General features: G+C 45.0%; 1 protein-coding gene across 1 annotated transcript; it reads right to left on the reverse strand.

Annotated features, from left to right (window-relative positions):
* Positions 1–249: 249 nt before the first annotated feature.
* On the reverse strand, positions 250–19,842 carry LOC117429074 (SH2B adapter protein 2-like). The gene is made up of 9 exons (XM_058998289.1): positions 19,675–19,842; positions 11,692–12,541; positions 9,605–9,706; positions 7,759–7,850; positions 6,552–6,658; positions 5,965–6,156; positions 5,527–5,729; positions 4,527–4,698; positions 250–3,115 (listed from the first exon to the last, which is right to left on the reverse strand). The coding sequence occupies exons 2-9, from the start codon at positions 12,508–12,510 to the stop codon at positions 2,805–2,807; spliced, it is 1,998 nt and encodes a 665-aa protein (XP_058854272.1). The 5' UTR covers positions 12,511–12,541; positions 19,675–19,842; the 3' UTR covers positions 250–2,804.
* Between the last annotated feature and the right edge of the window lie 601 nt (positions 19,843–20,443).

Below are 20,443 nucleotides of genomic sequence, written 5' to 3' on the forward strand. Positions count from 1 at the left end.
ATCGACCCCGACCCTGACTGGGTAGACATGCCCTTTCGAAACTCATTCATTCTGCACATGTTAGAGCTAACTGTACCACAACGCCCCACTGCAGAACCACGCCGCCTTGTTTTCCTCATTGTTTGTGTAGATGTGTCAAGTCTAAATCGTGTACAAGCTTTCAAAATGGTTTGTTTGGTTTACTTCATGTTTTGCTTTGTTCAAGTTTTTTTTTTTTTTGTTTTTTTTTACAGTAAAACCACAGACTGGTGTTTTTTAAACAGATTTGTCACTGTGTTTATTCACAGAAATATAAAGAAATACATCACTTTATACAAAAGTGCACTGACGGTTAGCTGGACAAATTATTCAGTTCAGTTTTTTAAAAACAAACAAAACAGACAAGTTCAAAACTTTGACCTTCACAACCTCCCCCACCCCCCCAATCCTCTGCTGCTGGGACAGACCGAACTGGGAATGCAGTTACTTTTTTGATCTAATGATCTCACCACCAGCCTTTATACTCGTGAGCCTCTCTGTATTTTGTTGTTAATGACTCACCCCTGGGGGAAACGGCACAGATAGATAATGGTTGCACAGGAGATTTCGTAGGAATCTTTCAAATGTAATGGAGCCCACATTCTCTTTGTTCAGATCCACGGTGTGTATCAGAGGGTTTCATGTACATCTGTCTGTTTGGATCATTAAACCCGACCCGCTTTCAGTGATGCTTACTGAGCACTTCAACAAATAACACACACCTGAAGTCTTTATTTTAATAATAATAAATAGTAAACACTGAGAGCCGTAAATCATCGTACACGTGTTCATTCATTGCTAACCCTCTGCTGCCAATGCTTCCCAACTCTTCCACAGCCTTACCACAGAACACAGAAACCAGAACAACAAACAAACGAGAGCAACACAGACAACAGAGGGGAAACGAGCGCAGCATCAACATCTAGATGAACTGTAACATTGTCATTAATGACTATTACAGTGACCTGGCTCAATGGGCCTCTTCACAAAGCAGACCTCTCGAGTGACTGCTCTCTCTCAGCACCAACACGAAGGTCACATTCCAATGACGCCAGTGCTGTCCTTACTGCAGCTTTTAAAAAGTACCGTAGACCAAAGCAAACAACTCTGTGAAACACAACCGACGTTTTTTGGCATTGTAAGCAGCGCTACACAAATAAATAATTGCACGCAGTTCGAGGTTTAGTTTTTGTACTGTTTGAAAGCAGTGCCATCATTCAGATTGACTCTTGGGATACGGAATTTTACAGAAAGATTACGTTAGGAGTCCTACATAAACACTTCCAGCATCTCAGGCTCAAAAAGAAATAAGAAAATGGGCATATCGGTATATTCGATTAGTTTACAGTTCTGCTATTTGAAGAGGAGTTATCATTCACAGATCTCTATGCAGGTCTGCAGTGTTGAAAGAGTTCAAGTCTGATTTGACAGATTCAATATCATTGGTGAAATACTTAAACCACTGAAGCAGTTTAAAAAACATTTTTTAACCCTTTCATGCATTAAATATTGAAAACAGCTGAAAAAAGTTTTGAAGGCTTTATTGAAATGTTTTTTTTTCCCATTGCTTTATATGGGGGGAAATTGGCATCCACATGAGGGTATCATGCATGTGCATCTTCCATATAAAGACTAGAAGAGTTTTTGTATCCGTCCCCATAGGAGGTTGCCATGCATGAAAGGGCTAAATAAATCAGTTTCAAGCTTTGTGAATAGGACCCTAGAATTCCTATTCTCTATCCAGCTGCATCGCACTGCATTCACTTCAATGTGTTAGTGATCTGGTGCAATCAGTATACGACAGCGCTGAGGTTAAGAATCCGGGGTATATAATCTGCAGGGACATATGCTGCAATATTGACTGCATTGAAGTACACAACATACGTCTCTGAAGCAGTGTCCTTCGCATGCCATGCAGCTGCTGCAGTGCAGATCGCTTCTCAGTAGTAGTCGTTCAAATGAAGGTGTACCTGCTAGCATTGTCAAAGACATTCCCCAACCTTTCCTCTGCTCCAGTACCATGATCACCTCGCCTCTGATCGCTGTGGAGTTTTCCCTGGTGTCAGAGTCACGGCGTGATGCTCAATGTGTAGTGCCTTAGACGGTTTTATAAATAGTTTTTACACATCTAAAATCAATTCTGCAGCTGTTTCCTGTAAACAAAACACTTGTATGCCTTTATTTCCTTTTTGCTTTCTTCACACATTCTAAAAGTACCACTTAGAACCTCCTTCACTGTATGGCTCACTGACTGACATTGTGGAAAAGCATTGGGGCGGGTAAACAAACTGGACTGTCAAACAAGTCCCTGAAGTTGCGTGCACTGCAGGATGACTGATTCAATACAGTGCAAATTCGAGGTAAAGGAGAGGTGAATGGCACTGTAGCTTGGAAAGCAGTAACCCTTTGTTTACCAAAGGACATGTATGCGTATATTAACACTGTACTGTCATGTTTTTTTCTTGGTTACATTTTTTAAAAGGTTCAGTAAGCCAATGTTTTGGGTAAGTCCCACTTTATCCCCTAGTCACTTCTGCGTGGGTAGCGCATGAAAGAAATAATCTGGAAATAAAACAAATTCCAGGGGTACTTCAGAATTAGTGAATTAGAACCCATCTACATAGCGAACGAAAAGTGGTGTCATAAACACAGGGGCTCTAGATTTACATGTACATCTTGTAAAAAACTAAACAAAACTAATCGAATTCAGCAGAGCCCTTGCCATCACTTCTGGGGGTGGGGTTCCCTCCTCTTCCTGTCCCAGGCCCCGGTTGGCACTGCAGCCCTCAGTAGAAGGAGTACTGGTTCTCCACCGCCCGTGCTCTCCGGGAGCCGTCACTCTCGTGGTAGTCCTCCGAGCCGACACTAGGGGGCTCCAGCAGGCGCTCGGAGCTGTTACTGCGGCTGGGCAGCCCGGGGCCCTCCCCTCGGGGGAACGGAGGCATGGAGGAGGGAGAGGAGGAGGAGGAGGACACCGGGCCCTCAGACGGGGAAGCGATAGGCTGGAAGGCTCCGGAGAAGTAGTGCTGCGATTTGTGGGCTTCGTTTCGGCAGCCGGGCTGGCTGGGAGGTGTGAGGAGTGGAGGGGCGCCGGGGTCTGGAGAGAGACAGAGAGAGTTAGGCTTGATGTGTCTGACCCTCCACCTACTCAGTGCAGTCCTACACTGACACTCTCAGAGTGCACTGAATGTGAGTTCTGTTTGGCCCAGATTAGGTGGGACTCAACCGCTACACATGGAGCTTAAGGGTGTAGGAGGGAAACAGGAGGAAACAGTAAGCTTCTTTTATAAAAGGCCAGCCTTGCAGGTGTCCGCCCAAGCTCACTAGGGAGAGGAGAAACCGTCCTTGCCGGTTTTGCTTCCCTAACCCGTGGGTGCACCAGAGCCAATGTGCCGCTCCTTCTGGAGTCCCCAGTGAAGACCAGTGACTCTGCACGGTCAGGACACAAATCCGCGCTCCCCTGACTGTACCACTCGCCACACGGGGAGCCACTCGGGATCCCCGTCTTCTTTATAGTTTGTTTCCTCTCAGTTGACGGCTGAGTGCAGGCACAGTGCAGTAACTCTGCCACACTGCTGGCGAGAGCAGGGAGGGAGGCTGTGGTTAAGATTCCAGCTCAGTCTCTGCAGGAGGTTAGCTGATGAGAAGTAAACCAAACCAATAAATAATGAGCGGCCTGTCCTCACGCGGCAGGGAGAGTTTCATTTCCCTGCTCCCTGCCCGCAGTCTGGCTCTCAGAGCTGCAGAGCTGTTTCCAATTCATCAGCGCTCCCAGAGGAATGCTTTATGGTTTCAGAGACATTCATTCCCAGATTCAATACAGCATTTATTGGTCAATTTAACTCCAACACGCTTACCTATGGATTCAACTTAAAACAAAAACAATATTACAGAAGGTACTTTGGCTTGAAAGGCAAAAAATGTGAACTCCCAAAACAAAGGCGAGGCTCATCCATACCTTTACATACTTAATAAATCTATATCAGCACTACAAAGACATTTGACCTACACATTGATAATGATGGAGAGAATGAGAGAGAGGAAGAGAAGGGAGGCTAGGCCTCTGGCATGAAAAACGAAATGCTTCACATTCGGGAGTGCATTCAGTTACTAGAAACTACAGCGCCTGCGTCATAGTTCTATGGCAACTTCAGGTAGGAAAGAAAAGCAGTTACTCTACTGCTTCAGTCCATAATGCCTCCCCTATGGGCTACCGTGCACAGCACATGCATGTAAACCTCACTTCCCTTAAAATCATCCTTGAAAACTCACACTTTCTGCTGGAAGCAATGCAGCAGAGAACGATGAAGATCACACAACAGGATATTAAACATGTAAGAAACTCAGTATCAGGAAAACATTGCTGATATAGAGAACCCCTTTAAGAGCCTAGTTGTTTTAGTTTTGTAAAATAAACTGGTGTTTTTTTCTCTTGGGAGCGAACGCTTTAAAAATCTGCTCTTATACAGTATAGTATCCCACTGGTGGCCTGCAGTGTGCGTGTGTACCTGGCAGGGGGCGCTGTGCCTGCACGTAGCTGCGCAGGGTAATGTCAGCCGAGCCGCCAGACTCCAGGGGGATGGGGTGGGTGTGGAAGTGGCGCAGCATGTCCGAGACGGTCTGGAACCACAGGTGGTGCACGTGGCACTGTCCACTCTCGTTCACTGAGAGACGCAGGTGCTGCAGGCAGAGGAGCAATGATTCCGCAGTTATTATTGATGCATTGCAAGCTCTTCTTAATCATTCACAGGGACAGCAGCAGCAACACAGAAATAGAGCAAACACACAAGACAGGAATTCATGTGCAGAGTCCCGGATGTAAGTTTACCGTGGTCAATTTGTACAGCGATTCTGCAGTTTTCCTTTGCTTTATTTCAACCCCTTAATTTCAGTGAAAATGGTCAACTGTTTCTACAGAAGCAAACAGCTACACTCCCTCTAAACCAGATCGTAATGCTGTAAATAGATTGTGGTAAAAATGAAAGTGCTTGTATGTAAAGACAGACAGACAGGTATCTCCTAATATCACTGATTTCTAATCCTCTAATAACCTGTGCTAAAAAAAGCATCGTAATTTGACATTTGGTTCTGTAGATGTATTCAAGATTCTAAATGAGAACCACTCTACGGAACAATATACAGCTCTGGCCAAAGGCTTTGCATCACCCTGTAGAATGAACACATTTTGCTTCATAAAGTCAAATAAAACCTGCTGAATAATGTTATGTTAACATGTTGAGCTTCATACTGCTTTGTAGTTTTCCACATGACATTTTGAAATCTAACACGAAATACTGTGCTACTATTCTGGCTTCTGCGATATCATTTTGTAGTTACTTTGATTACATGACGTTACATAAAAAATCATATTTTTCAATCTTAAAATTCTGGATGATGCAAAACTTGTGGCCACAGCTGTAGAGTCCGCCTCTTTCTGGATGTTGCTCCACTGTATGGCCTTCTCTCTGCATACAGTGTTTTCAAACCTATGACCCAGCCCGGCACTACCTTGGCTTTGCCCTGGAAGTTGAAGGTGAGGACGTACTCCCCCGGGCGCGTCTCGCTCTGCCTGATCACGAAGAGCCCGTGACTGCGAGGTCCCCCCGCAAGCACCAGCTGGGCTGCCTGCACCCGAGACAGCGTCCCATGGAACCATGGGTAATCCGTCAGGCACACCTCCCCCTCTGGCTCCCCGCCTTCACCTGGCACCCCTGCAAACAGGCAGGACAGTGACTTTAAAACAGAGAGCACCACGGATAGGAGAGCCTCGCCACAGCCTGAGCGCTGCACTCAACACATCAGGGTTACTCTTTTATATTCTTTCTAGGGAAACACAGTTTGTTCACATTCAGCCCCACAGACCTACTGGTCATTCCAGCACAAGGTCTGCCCAGGTGTTATACTGCTGATTGATGCTGGGTCCACACAGCGGAGTGCCCTCTGTACCTGCGGGGGGCTGGCTGGGGGGCTGGCCGGGGGTCTGGCCCGGGCTGGGGGTCTCCAGGGTCTGCAAAAACCTCTCCAGGGGGATGTGGGCTGGATGCTCCGTGGCTGGGACCTCCCTGCATCGGACAGAGGGGGCGCTGTGGGGCTCGTGGGTGGTCGTGGGGCAAGGCCTCTCTAGAACTCTGTGTACCCCTGAGGAGAGAGAGAGAGAGAGAGAGAGAATAGGGACCCTGTGTGAAACTGGGGTAGGAGAGAGAATCGAGACCCTGTGTGAAACTGGGGTAAGAAGAGTGAGAGTGTTGTGTTAGCATGTGTGTGCGTGAGAGAGTGTTAGTGCCTGTGTGTGTGTGTGTGAGAGGGAGTGTTAGTGCCTGTGTGTGTGTGTGTGTGTGAGAGGGAGTGTTAGTGCCTGTGTGTGTGTGTGTGTGTGTGTGTGTGTGTGTGTGTGTGAGAGGGAGTGTTAGTGCCTGTGTGTGTGTGTGTGTGTGTGTGTGAGAGAGGGAGTGTTAGCATGTGTCGCATGTGGGAGTGTGTATGTTAGCATGTGTGTTTCTCAGCATGTGTGAGTGTGTCAGCGTGTCGCTCACCCTCGTCGAGCAGCTCACAGCTGTAGGATGAGACGATGGGGAAGTCTCGGGAGGGCAGGTCAGGGCCGTGAGGACAGGAGGCCAGTTCAATATCATCTCCGCTGTCCCTGTCAACAAGAACAGACAGACGCTCAAGCACTCCCGCGGACAAACAGCACTATACAATCCTTCTTTATACAGTCACTACGAGCTTTGCATTGTCTGTTTGTTTAGGTAAAGCGACTCTCGAGGTTCTCCAGTTCAACAGCACATTATTGATGATCAGTGACCTGTCACAATGGGCCTGGGTCCGTGTCTGTAGTTGAAACAATGCAGACAATCGCACTTGTGTTAACACAAGGTGCACTGCGAGTTAGTTCAGTAGACGCACCAGCCAGTCCCAGCTGTGTGAAGCAGTTGCAGTTGGCTGTGTCTGTTTTATTGAAAGGGTTAATACAAATTCTGGATGAAAAAATCATGTAAAAAAACATAAAAACAAAGATTGGATAAGGCATTTTTTAGTATGGTACAGATTGCAGGCAGCAATCTGTTTTCACTGTATTTGTGTGTGCAATTGATTCCTCTATGCAGTCCTGTGGTGTGTGTAATCAGTGCTCTACACCTACCCCGGGTCTATGCAGTCCTGTGGTGTGTGTAATCAGTGCTCTACACCTACCCCGGGTCTATGCAGTCCTGTGGTGTGTGTAATCAGTGCTCTACACCTACCCTGGGTCTATGCAGTCCTGTGGTGTGTGTAATCAGTGCTCTACACCTACCCCGGGTCTATGCAGTCCTGTGGTGTGTGTAATCAGTGCTCTACACCTACCCCGGGTCTATGCAGTCCTGTGGTGTGTGTAATCAGTGCTCTACACCTACCCTGGGTCTATGCAGTCCTGTGGTGTGTGTAATCAGTGCTCTACACCTACCCCGGGTCTATGCAGTCCCGTGGTGTGTGTAATCAGTGCTCTACACCTACCCTGGGTCTATGCAGTCCTGTGGTGTGTGTAATCAGTGCTCTACACCTACCCCGGGTCTATGCAGTCCTGTGGTGTGTGTGTAATCAGTGCTCTACACCTACCCCGGGTCTATGCAGTCCTGTGGTGTGTGTAATCAGTGCTCTACACCTACCCCGGGTCTATGCAGTCCTGTGGTGTGTGTAATCAGTGCTCTACACCTACCCCGGGTCTATGCAGTCCTGTGGTGTGTGTAATCAGTGCTCTACACCTACCCCGGGTCTATGCAGTCCTGTATGTCGGCCACCCAGGAGTGTTTCTGCAGAGAGTCGATAGTCTCCAGGATGTACTCCGCCCCATTCTCCACCTGCAACACACAGCTCTACAGAGTTGTAGAATTTTCCTAAAAAGGACTACACTGCTAGGAGACTGAACTTCTTAAAACAGTCACCGTGGCCTTATTTGGTGGCAAAAGCTCAGTAAAACTTCAAACGTTATCCTGTTTACTATGATCAAATAGTAGTAGATTTACACTTGCATGGTTTTCAAAAGCATAAATCTGCTTTATTTCTTTATTCCAGCTTAAACATCTGTCATGTTCTCCCCCCCACACACACACATCCGTGGGAACGCCTGGCTGCCCTGGAGACAAGCTTCAAGTACAACGCGACAGGAAACAGACGGAGACGAGCCTCACATTATTTTTTTCTATGAAGGTTGTATTGTCAACTATCAATTGACATAACGTTGTCTCAAAATGTCATTAAAAACGCAGCTTATTTACAGACAGGAGCACTTTATTCTGAGTGATTTCTCACCGGTTTAAGCTGTTAAGATGATCTGATTTGCCTTCGCGCTCATTTCTCAATAGGACTGCTTTTGTTTTCTGTTTTTTATTTCACAGCAGCTCCTTGTTTTGTTGGAATGCGTTTCTGCTAATGCTTTCTGAGCAGTCACACACTTCTCCACCCCAGTTATTCATGACGTGTATTCACTGGTGTGCTTTTTTTGCAGCATGACACTTTACACAGCACAATAAAGGGGCTCTCCATGTGCATTGAATCACAGCTGTTCTAGAGACTTGTAAAAACCTAGTGACACATGAACAGATAAAGACAAACATACAGGCTGCCTCCACTTACCACCAGATTCTGATGCTCTGCAAAACTAAAGAATGTTATTTTCAAGCTTCATCACCTGTATAAGCAGGTCTCCAGATTTATGTAATAACGCAAGTGTCAGACAGTCACACAGACAGCCTCCCTATACCCTGACAATATTCTACATACACCTTGTGCGAATGCAGGTTCTTAGCAAATGAACAGGTTAGCATAAATGAAAAAAGTAAGAGTGACATACATAGTGTCAAAGAGACAAACAAACAGCCTATATATATATATATATATATATATATATATATATATATATTATATATATATATATATATATATATATTATATGTTTATTCTGAGAACATCCATCCATTATCATTAACAGCTTACTCCTTTACAGGGTTGTGGTGAGCCAGAGCCTAACCCGGCATACACAGGGCACAAGGCGAGACTACACCCTGGACGGGACGCCAGTCCATCGCAGGGCACCACACACACACTCACTCGCACACAGGGCAATTTAGAGTGACCAATCAACCTGGACAGCATGTCTTTGGACTGTGGGAGGAAACCGGAGTACCCGGAGAAAACCCACGCGAACACGGGGAGAACATGCAAACTCCACACAGACAGTACCCTAGGCCGGATTCGAACCTAGGATCCTGGCGTTGTGAGGCAGCAGCGCTAACCACTACGCCACCGTACCGCCCCTTATTCCGAGAACATGACACATTACATCGCCTTACAATCTTCAGCAAGTTTCACCAGAATCTGAGAAGTTGCTTCTAGTGTGTAATACAAATCTCTACAGTTTGACATCATGCGCCGGGCTCAGGTTTCGTTCTCAGTGGCTGTGTGTGTGGCCAGCAGCTCAGCGAACCCACAGGGTTGTGCGATAAACAGCAATACTTTGATGTTTTCCCCCAGCTATCTTCTGTAACACTACTTGAAACTAGGCAGCCCACATTAGCTCTATATGGAAAACTGCAATGGGGTGGTGGAGTCTCACCTTGAGTACGAAGGTGTTGTCCTTATCTGGCATCTCCAGGGGCATGGTGGTCCTCACCTCCACGATGGCGGACAGAGGCACGCTCACCTTGGGCTTCGTCGACTGTGGTCACAACATAAGAACATAAGAACATAAGAAAGTTTACAAACGAGAGGAGGCCATTCAGCCCATCTTGCTCGTTTGGTTGTTAGTAGCTTATTGATCCCAGAATCCCAGCTTCTTGAAGGATCCCAGGGTGTCAGCTTCAACAACATTACTGGGGAGTTGGTTCCAGACCCTCACAATTCTCTGTGTAAAAAAATGCCTCCTATTTTCTGTTCTGAATGCCCCTTTATCTAATCTCCATTTATGACCCCTGGTCCTTTTTTCTTTTTTCAAGTCAAAGAAGTCCCCCGGGTTGACATTGTCTATACCTTTTAGGATTTTGAATGTTTGAATCAGATCGCCGCGTAGTCTTCTTTGTTCAAGACTGAATAGATTCAATTCTTTTAGCCTGTCTGCATACGACATGCCTTTTAAACCTGGGATAATTCTGGTTGCTCTTCTTTGCACTCTTTCTAGAGCAGCAATATCCTTTTTGTAACGAGGTGACCAGAACTGAACACAATATTCTAGGTGAGGTCTTACTAATGCATTGTAGAGTTTTAACATTACTTCCCTTGATTTAAATTCAACACTTCTCACAATATATCCGAGCATCTTGTTAGCCTTTTTTATAGCTTCCCCACGTTGTCTAGATGAAGACATTTCTGAGTCAACATAAACTCCTAGGTCTTTTTCATAGTTCCCTTCTTCAATTTCACTATCTCCCATATGATATTTATAATGCACATTTTTATTGCCCGCATGCAATACTTTACACTTTTCTCTATTAAATTTCATTTGCCATGTGTCTGCCCAATTTTGAATGCTGTCTAGATCATTTTGAATGACCTTTGCTGCTTCAACAGTGTCTGCCACTCCTCCTATTTTTGTGTCGTCTGCAAATTTAACGAGTTTGCTTACTATATCAGTCTAAATCACTAATGTAGATTAGGAATAGCAGAGGACCTAATACTGATCCCTGTGGTACACCACTGGTTACCTCACTCCATTTCGAGGTTTCTCCTCTAATCAGTACTTTCTGTTTTCTACCTGTTAACCACTCCCTAATCCATGTGCATGCATTTCCTTGAATCCCTACTGCGTTCAGTTTGAGAATTAATCTTTTATGCAGGACTTTGTCAAAAGCTTTCTGGAAATCTAAATAAACCATGTCGTATGCTTTGCAGTTATCCACACGCACAACACACACACGCAGTTCAGCACAGCAGCTCACACAGTTTACACAGCAACCCTTCACTCAAACACAAACTCTTTTCTTTTCTTTTTTTGTTCTGCGCTAGTGAAGAATCGATTGTGAAAGCCCACAACGGAGCTCGCTGAAGCCCCGCAGGCCTGGCCAGAGGGAGAGGTCTCTCCTGAACGGATCACAGTACACAGAGAAGCACTTTGAACCAAGGAAATTACAGCAGGCTGCCATTCCAGCTGGAGCATGAAGGAAGCTGCACAGTGGGTACTCAGAATGAAGAGTGTGTGTGAGAGGGAGGGAGGGAGGGAGGGAGGAAGGGAGAGAGGAGGCAGGGAGGGAGGGAGGAAGGGAGAGAGGAGGCAGGGAGGGAGGGAGGGAGAGAGAGAGGAGGCAGGGAGGAAGGGAGAGAGGAGGCAGGAGGGAGAGAGGGCTAACAGTTCATCTGATGATTAAAGGAAAACCTCTCTTTCGTTTTGACTTGCAGCCAGACAGTGTGACATCAGCTTCCTGTCCAGAATGCAAGAAAGTGCGCCTTTTTCCATCGTCAAAGAGGACAAGTCGGTGGATCTATTTTTGGGGGTTGTCATGACTTCCCTAGGATAACTAAAAATAGAGTTTCAGGGACTTATACTGAAAAGTAAATACAATCGTGCATACGTATTAATGTATTCAATTCGTTTTCTAGTCTGCATTTTTGAGTTATTTGGTCGTATACACATCTTGACTAGGAATAAACCATTGAAATAAAAAAATGTATGCACTTATTCTGTTAGCTACAATCACTTAGAAACCCTACCTTGGGCGGCACGTAGAACTCCAGCAGGAAGCGCTCCCCCTCCACGCGCACGGCCTTGCGCAGCAGCAGCCTGCACTTCTGCCACTGAGAGCTGCCTACGCAGCTGGTGTCGTCGGCCACCATGTAGCGCAGCGTGCCCTCCCTCTGGATCTCCAGCAGCTCGGCCCGGGGGCTCTGTGAGGCCTTGGACATGCGCAGCCTCTGGCTCCAGCGCTCCCCGCTCTCCCCATTGGCTCTCCTGCCCTGCTCGGGCTCGGGGGAGGCACGTCGGTGCCAGATCTCCCGCACCCCATCCACCACGCACAAGCTCATGTTGCGCAGGGAGAAGCCCTTCTTGAACTTGGCCTTGGGGAGGCCCCCGGCCGACACGTCCTCGGAGCTGCGCGACTGCCCGAACGCAGACACTTTGTGTGGGCGGGCCGTCGGGGCTTGAGGCCCCCTGGTGGGGTTGCCCTGGCCGCTGTCCATGCTGTCCAGAGACTCACTGGAGGCGCCCGCCTCTCTCCTGCGCAGGTACAGGTCTCGGCCGTAGGGTAGAGGGCAGCTCTGGATGCCCACGAAGGGCACAATGCTGTACTTGGCGAGGCCCGGGGAGCCCGGGGCGTGCGCCCGGCTCAGCTCGCTGGTGAAGCAGTCCAGGAAGTGCGTGGTAAAGTGCTGCGAGAAGGAGGCGCCGGCCCCCGGACAGTCGTAGCTGGGGTTCTCGCTCACGAAGCGGCGGAACTTGTCTGCGAAGTCCGCGGCGGAGGCGCGGGCGTGCAGCTCACAGAACTCCTTCCAGTCAGGCAGCTCGGGGCTGGGAGGGGCGGCCCCATTCATTTCTGCTCCATTCCACCGCGGGGAGGGAGGGCTGCGGAAAGGAGGGGGCAGGGGTGAGGGCACAGCAATATACACATCAGGGTTTGAATTTAACAGTTAAACCCCATAAATCCTCATTTCTAATTATCATGACCTACAGCTATGGACATACAGAAGAACCAGCGCTTCCATATACACCCAGATATTATTAAAGAATAAAAGAATGTCCTTTGCAATTGTCATCACAATTGGAAAAGAGACCGAGACACACTGATATATCCTGGTGACTTGGGGTGTAATAGGATATATCATAACATACAGTAATAGAGGTCTGGTTTGTGACACAAGACCAAAAGCACAACACTGTAGTTCACCAAGTAGTTCTTGAAAAGTGTATTTTATAGTTGGAATGAATTAATACTCTTCCCCCACTCAATACACTTTTTTTAACATAATAATTAATTGATCATTTGATCTTATTATGTATCACACAAGTAGCCCACCAGGACCATCGCATGCAACATGATACATATCGTGACACGCATCGCATCGTGACATTAGGGTATCGTTACACTCCTACTAGGGACTGGTGATAATTAATAACTTTACAATAAATATCAGGAGAGAAGTGAAAAGATAATTCAATATCATGAAAGTTACAATCCCTGAATGCTGGAGTCAGCATTTCTTTAAACTGGTTTGCTAGACACTTAATATAATGCTGCATTGATGAACTTTTTAACCTCACTATTGTGTAATTTCTAATCTAGACAGCTATGAGCTTCCCCCTTTGGAGGTCCCATTAATTTAGACACTGACAGCAAGGATAACCAAGGCTTTCAAATCCATTTATTACCACTTAGTAGCATCGTGTCACTGACCTCTTTATAGATGTTCTGTAAAATACATGGTTAGAGCCACAGGTAACAGTGCAGATCCATGAGCTACATACATCACATGTACATGTTAACATGCAAGAGATGCGTCCATACCCCCCTGAACCGGCCCGCCCAACACCTCGCTAGAGAAGGCGAGCACAATTGGATTAGCAGGCCTCCAGATATATGGAAAACTGAAGAGTGGCTTGCATGTGCTGCCCTCTCCACTCAACCAGCCACTGTGGGGGTTAATCATTGTTAAGCCTCGTCTTGCACTCAGTGGAAGAGCTAAATACTGAGCAGAGGCACTGGGAGGGCTGCTGATAGTGGTTTTCTGAAGCAATGGGAGATCAGGGCCAGTCAGCAGCATTACTGGAAGAATGAAAAGAAACTGCAGCATGTTTAAATTTATCCTTTACATCATCCCTAATATATACATCAACATTCCCCTAATGTGTCACTGCTTTCAGGTTTCATATCTTAGCAAGTGTATTCTGTTCTCCATTATCTGCCGTGCTTAGCAACGATTCCAACTTACTTCTGAAAAGACACCTCAAGGCTGATTGAGGAGAAGTGAGGTGGGGAAGCAGACTGGCGTTGCGCTGTGCCCTGGAGCCCGCAGGTGAAGCACTGCGCACTGCAGCCTGTGCAACTCGTACATACTTCCACCACCTCACTGCAGAAAAATATTTTCAAAGCCAGTTTTTCCAGCCATTGAAACAATATAGCATCACACAGAAAACACAAAGATTGTAAAAGGGTAAGAAAATGTAGCTCCCCACAAGAATTACAAATCTGATAGGAAAGATCATGAAGGACTCAAGGAGAGAAATGGAATTTGCATAGCGGCGGTTGGTTCAATTTTTCTTTCCCACTATTGAGAGTGCAGGTGCGAGGGTCGTTGGAATAAAGGGTCTACAGTGAAGCATTCAATTTCACCCAGAACAGAAAGAAATGGAGAGGGAATGGGATTTGATGACTGTGTTTGACAAAAAGTGCTGAGACTCGCTACACACCAAAGAATCTGCAGCGTGTGTGTCTGCGTATACACCTGCAGAGGACTTTCTGCCTCTGAACAGCAATAACTCAAGGACGATCATTTCTGAAAAATGTACTTTACTTAAGAAAAATGAAAAACTGTCTGTTTTCCTCGACTTTAAACTGTTGCAAGTTATTTGGCTCAGTTACAAGATAATCAATTTACTCCTTGAATTTATGGTGACGTAAGTGTGTGTCACTGTGAGTGTGTGTGTGTGTGTGTGTGTGTGTGTGTGTGTGTGTGTATCTTCACAGTGTGCTGGTGGAATTTTCCATGCAAACGGCTTTCTTGTCATGTCTAAAAATATATTTTTTTAAAATCAGAATAGGTCAACTTGCCAGCGAAGGTTAGGGCAGTCACTGATTCATCAACCTGAGATATTCAGTGCGGTTGAGCTAACAACTTTCAAACAGCTCCACCTGTACCCCTATACGTCACTGTAACAGAGACCCCAACTCTCCCTCAGTCTGTACCCCTTTATATTATACATCCCTAAATTCTTTAAGATAAAGTATACTTCTTTTGTGCAAGGTAAACCAAAGCGATGACGCATTGCTTCAAACACTTTTACAAGCATACACAAACATGCAGCAACACCCAGCCCTCCAGATAGGAGAGGAGACTGTCTGCCAGGGAAGGTGCTGAGTGAGTGGGACTGCTGAAGAGAAAGGTCATTCCAGTCCTTACTGTGTGGCCGACTGCCAGACAGCACAGGCCACAAAACACTCACACACATACATTAGACCACACTGTAAAGATCTTTGGTTTGCTTGCTGCAATTCGACTCAGGTTTGCAAAGTTGGGTATGCAAGTAGGAGATTGTTTTATTGTTATAGAATTATTTTTCCCTTTCTGCTTAGAGGGCTGGTAGCTAATGGAACGTGCAAGTCAGCGACTTTCATACCCTGCCAGGACTATAGATAGAAACTTAGAGCCGTCAGTGCCAGTTACACAGCGAGCCACACGGACAGACAGACAGACAGACAGACAGCCTCCACTATAGCAAGCATCTCCAGTGAGGGCGAACGATTGTAAAAAGCATACCTGTCACACACTTCCATTCGTCATGTAGACCAGACGTGCATTTTAAAAACTGGTATCTGGTTTCATTCGAGGGTAAAGAGATCCCTCAATGTGCATGCTCACTTCCAGAAAGCGTGTTACGTGTTTCTCTTGCCATGTCATTTCCCCTGAGCTGAGCAGAGTCTTTGGAGTGGAAGCATGTCAGTCGTGAGGGGAAGCAGCTGGCTGTTTATTGACAGCAAAGAGTGCAGCAATGGGGTAGGAGACAAAATCAAAGAGCAAGACAACCTGACAATAAAACAGGTTTGCTGAACCGTGCGAGACCTGCAGTTATTATTTAAATCAGTACAATTATGTACAAGGAACCTTGAATAAAAATGAATTTGTAGGTATGAAGATAATATTGTCTGCTTTTTAGTTTTTCGGTTTCAGGTTTATTTCTTGAAAACTGAACAGGCAGAAAAAGGGATGTGCTGTACACGGTTTTCTTCATAGTAATCAAAATAAATGGATGGGTTAACAGGATGGTGCTGTAGGTCAGGTCTAGCCACGTCTTTAATGAAAACATTGCCCTGGCTCGTATTTGCAGAACAACATTCTCACATTCTCTGCTCATCTTTCTTTTCATTTCGACTTGAATGAAACCCATCTGTAGTACTGCCACCAAATCAAATGTTTGATACAGGTAGTTCGTTTCCTATCCGCATTGACGTCCTTCCTGTGTTACAGGCAATAAGACCCCACCTCACCATATACAGAGATATCAGTTCCTATAAGGCGCAGGTGGAGTCCTATTACCTGTGACAGGATGAAGTGAAGTTATAGTGTTGTGAGTCCCCCATGTTGTGCCTTTCAGAAGACACACTGAACGCAATTCACTTCTCATAGCTTCTCATTAGGGACACTAATGTGTGGACAAACATGTCAGACCTCCTTTTTCAAAGAAAATGAAAAAGTTCAATTACACAATGATGAGACGGAAGTGAAAATAGGACTGAGGCTAAACATAGTGACGGAAATGGATTTGCAAACCTCATGGACTAAACCTCTAATCAACGTCAGCTCATCATGAACAAGCAAATATTTTCAAGTGTGACAAAGAACCACTGATAGCGGAAACAGCCTTGGCCTTGGTGAGTGCAGTACGTGTGGTGTCTGAAAGTGGAACTAGATCTTTTCTATACATTTTCAATACAAGCTAAAAATATGCTGTGGTTCATCCCGATAGAGTACATAGGTGGATCAAATCACCCCCCTTCTCTTAAAACCCTCAGCCCCTATTTCTAACGCTCGTCTTCAAGACACATCACGTATTCTGTGTTGAAAGTTAGATAATCAACCCCATAATAATTCATGCATGTTAATCCCTATGCACGTCAGTCTGCCCCTGTTTGAATGCTAAGTGTTGTCATTTATGTTTCCCTATTAGTTAAAAGCAGATGTTTGATAAAATATTTATTTCCATTCATTCAGCAAAAGAAAAAAAGAATTTCACAAGAATGCTGATGCTCAGATTAAAAAAGAGGAAGTTTTTTTTTTTTAAACACAAATAATAGAAAATTGCAGCAATTGCTACAACAGTCATTTCACTGTCCCAAACCCACGCAGGTTTTAGTAATGACCTTTATTCTGTTCTAAAGAATGTCCTTGCTAAGTTTTCTCACAACTGGGTAAGAGATCATCTATAGCTATGGCCAAAAGTTTTGCATCACCCAATCGAATGAACGAATTTTAACTTCACAAAGTTGAATGAAACCTGCTGAATAATGTTACGCTGATATACTGAATTACAAACCACTTTGTAGTGTTCCATACACTTAAGCAACTTAAAAAATGTGACATTTCGAAATCTAACATGAAATACGGTACTACTATTATGGCTTCCGGTAGACTTTTGCAATATAATTTTGTAGTTTCTTTGATTACATGACGTTAAATAAAAAAAATAAATCTAAATTATGTTCATATAGTTATTTTTTTTAATCCTATAATTCTAGGTGATGCAAAACATCATGCCACAGCTGTAGACAGAGGAGTTTATATACTTGAAAAGACAGATAAGCAGCTCCTTTCATCCCCAGATTCTTATACTCTCAATAGAGAGTGTACGGGCACGGGGGCTATGCACCCCAAGCTGAGGGTGACAGAGGGTTTAAAGCCTTGGTTTAAAAACTGTGCATGTGTTCCTAAACAAACATCAAGGGAAACAAAAAGGATGTAAATACCAGGTCCTTTAAATGACTAAACAGGACCACCTCTGGCATTTAGCATGTTTACAGACAGATATGCAGACAGGTATTTATATAGCCCACTGTTTAATTCATTCAATACACCCCACAGAACTGGTGCACCTTGAGCTGTTTTTAAACAACAGTGTGTAACATCTGTTTATTCCAGTCTCTAGAGGCAGCATGAAACCATTTGAATACTGTGTACTGAAGCTAGATTTACAATCGTGTGAGTGCAGTTTTAACACACCTCTCAGCCACACTGTCAGGCCAGATTACTGAAGCCAAGCAGAGCTGGCAGTACCTCTGGACTGTGAGCTCCCAGTGCAGGGGAGTGACCTTTACAGCGTGTGGGAAAAGGAGGCAGGCAACACGGGCATCAGAAGAGGAAACTAAATGGCTTGGAAATACTTCCTGTTCTATCAATAGATTCCAGGAGGCAGTTTCACTCTCAGACACCGAGCGCTGCCTCTCGGGGACACGCACGCACACACAGACATCCCTTGCTACGGCTGGAAACACAACATTAGAGAGAAATCCCACCATCATGGAAAATGAGATCACGACTTACAGCCACAGCATGTCAAAATACATCCATACAGACAGAAGGGCAGGAGCACCACACTTCCCACACAGCATGCCTCTTTCATAGTTTCATTATAATGTCCCCCCCCAAGTTGGTCAGGAATGCTTGGGCAGGTTGCTTGGGAGGATACATATTAGGGAAACGCAGCAATCCAGAACAGGGTCTGCTACACTCAGTGTCCACTGCTGCTCTATTCAACAGGGTTAACTGTGGTTCTTCCTATTCAGTCACACAGAAATTCACTGGATTTTTTTTAGAACCCTCCTGGGATTAATCCCCAACCCTTAATCCCCAAGTGCTCTCCGGCACAACTGAATATTAAACACGGGTCTGCTCAATACAATAGAGATAACACGGGATCTTTGTGTTGCTGTGAAATAGTTTATGTAAATATACAATGCACAGCATGATTGATGTGTCACACATGCACGACAGCTTTCGCTGTTATCTGGGTGTCTTTTGTTTCACACTTGGTTGTTTTTACTTAGTACAGTGTTTGTTTGTGGTAATTTTGTGAGGTATATGAAACTAATAAATACTGTATCATGGTAGTTCAATGCCTACGCACGCGACTATAACACGCTACAGTAACTGAAACATTACCTCCACCCGAGGTAAAAAATATATAGAAATATATAAGTCTATATGCATACCACATTTGCCGTCTCTAATGAAATGGTCTACACAAACACTAATTGAAAAAAAAGGCGTCACAGCACCATTCCTCCAATAACAACAACAACAACAACAACAATAATAATAATAATAAGCCACCTAGTTGTATTTACTATTGTACGGTATTTCATTCATAAGAATCCGAATAGGGATTCGGTGGTTTAAGCGTGTATCTTTCATCTCGAGAATATGACAGACCTGCCCTAGTAATAATAATAATAATAATAATAATACGTCTGTCTCACTCTCAGATTTTTAATACCCTTTCTGATATAAAACAAGCCAAGGTCGTGGGATAACCACGACACCTGGAACTCATCTACGCTTTTTGATTTAAACAGAAAAAAAAACACCTTTAATTTGACGACTTCTTTGAAGTCTTGTGGTGGAGGTCTATTCTCTTTCTACTAAATGGATTACTTATAAACCCTCTCTAACGATCTTCTTCTAATAAAATACATTTTACAACCGTAAAGATATACACGCTTTGATTGTTGCTTAGTGCCTAGTTCAGCACCAGTGGTCTGGCGAGTAAACGGAGACGGTAAAGCAAAAAAAACACACTCAGGCACTAAATTTACAGCAGCCCTGCAACCTCTGCCCCTCGCGATGTCAATTAGACTTGTACAAACTGTCTGTCCCCTTAACGCTACCGACCACTGCACACACAATGAATACCCCGACTGCCTGACAGGACGCACAGCCTGTTCAATGCCATGACTGGAAACCGGGCATGAGGAAAGCACCGCGTCTTACCTTGCTGTTGTGTCATTGCATGGCTCTGTCAATACCGTCACACAGTGTTAATCATGATACTGCTTTTAAAATGTCTATCGCCTGTGCTATACGAGCTTCCCCGGCCGCTACTGTTTGCGTGCACCGATCTGGATAAACGCGCACACTCGGGGGCGGCTCCACCGTTTCTGATCTATTTAACAGATACAGTGCAGATTCTCTTAAAGGGAAACGCACCGCATTTCTGCGACGCAGGAACTCTGTCGTTCACACTGGAGGTGGGTGAATAAATAAATTATCATACAGTGACGCACGAACTACCTTTGTGGTACTGTGGCTGTACGTTCTGAATCGACCGCATTTATTTGTGTCCCTTTCAGTCACACGCAAATAGATTAAGTCACATCCATCTATGTGTTTTGTATATTGTGTTTATAAATAGATATGAACCGTCTTAGACCACTAGTTTCCAATACTCTTCAGCAAATTCAAACGATGAGTGGTCGCGGAGGCAGAGTAACGACAAAATAAAAATGTTATTCCAGTTAATTAAAACACCTGGCCTTGCTAAATTCACTCTACCCTAATAACTTACCTTATAAATATAGCGGTATCTGTGTACATGACACTGCTCTGAATCCTGTAGTAATCGCAGGAAATTACAAAAACAGTATACACCTGCTTCTTTTTCGTTTCCTTTTGGCATAGGCGCAATACATCATACTGGAGCCCTATTCATTTTTTTTTTGTAAGATTCACATCACTAGACTTTGGATATATTTTCCATCTG

This window comes from Acipenser ruthenus, chromosome 24 (assembly GCF_902713425.1).
Source record: "Acipenser ruthenus chromosome 24, fAciRut3.2 maternal haplotype, whole genome shotgun sequence".
NCBI lineage: Eukaryota > Metazoa > Chordata > Actinopteri > Acipenseriformes > Acipenseridae > Acipenser > Acipenser ruthenus.

Coding starts and splice junctions, on each gene's coding strand:
- LOC117429074 (XM_058998289.1), bottom strand. CDS start 12,510: ATGAATGGGGCCGCCCCTCCCAGCCCCGAGCTGCCTGACTGGAAGGAG. Junction 6,157..6,551: donor CTGTGAGCTGCTCGACGAGG/GTGAGCGACACG, acceptor CTCTCTCCTCAG/GGGTACACAGAGTTCTAGAG. Junction 4,699..5,526: donor ACTTCCAGGGCAAAGCCAAG/GTAGTGCCGGGC, acceptor CTCTGCCTGCAG/CACCTGCGTCTCTCAGTGAA.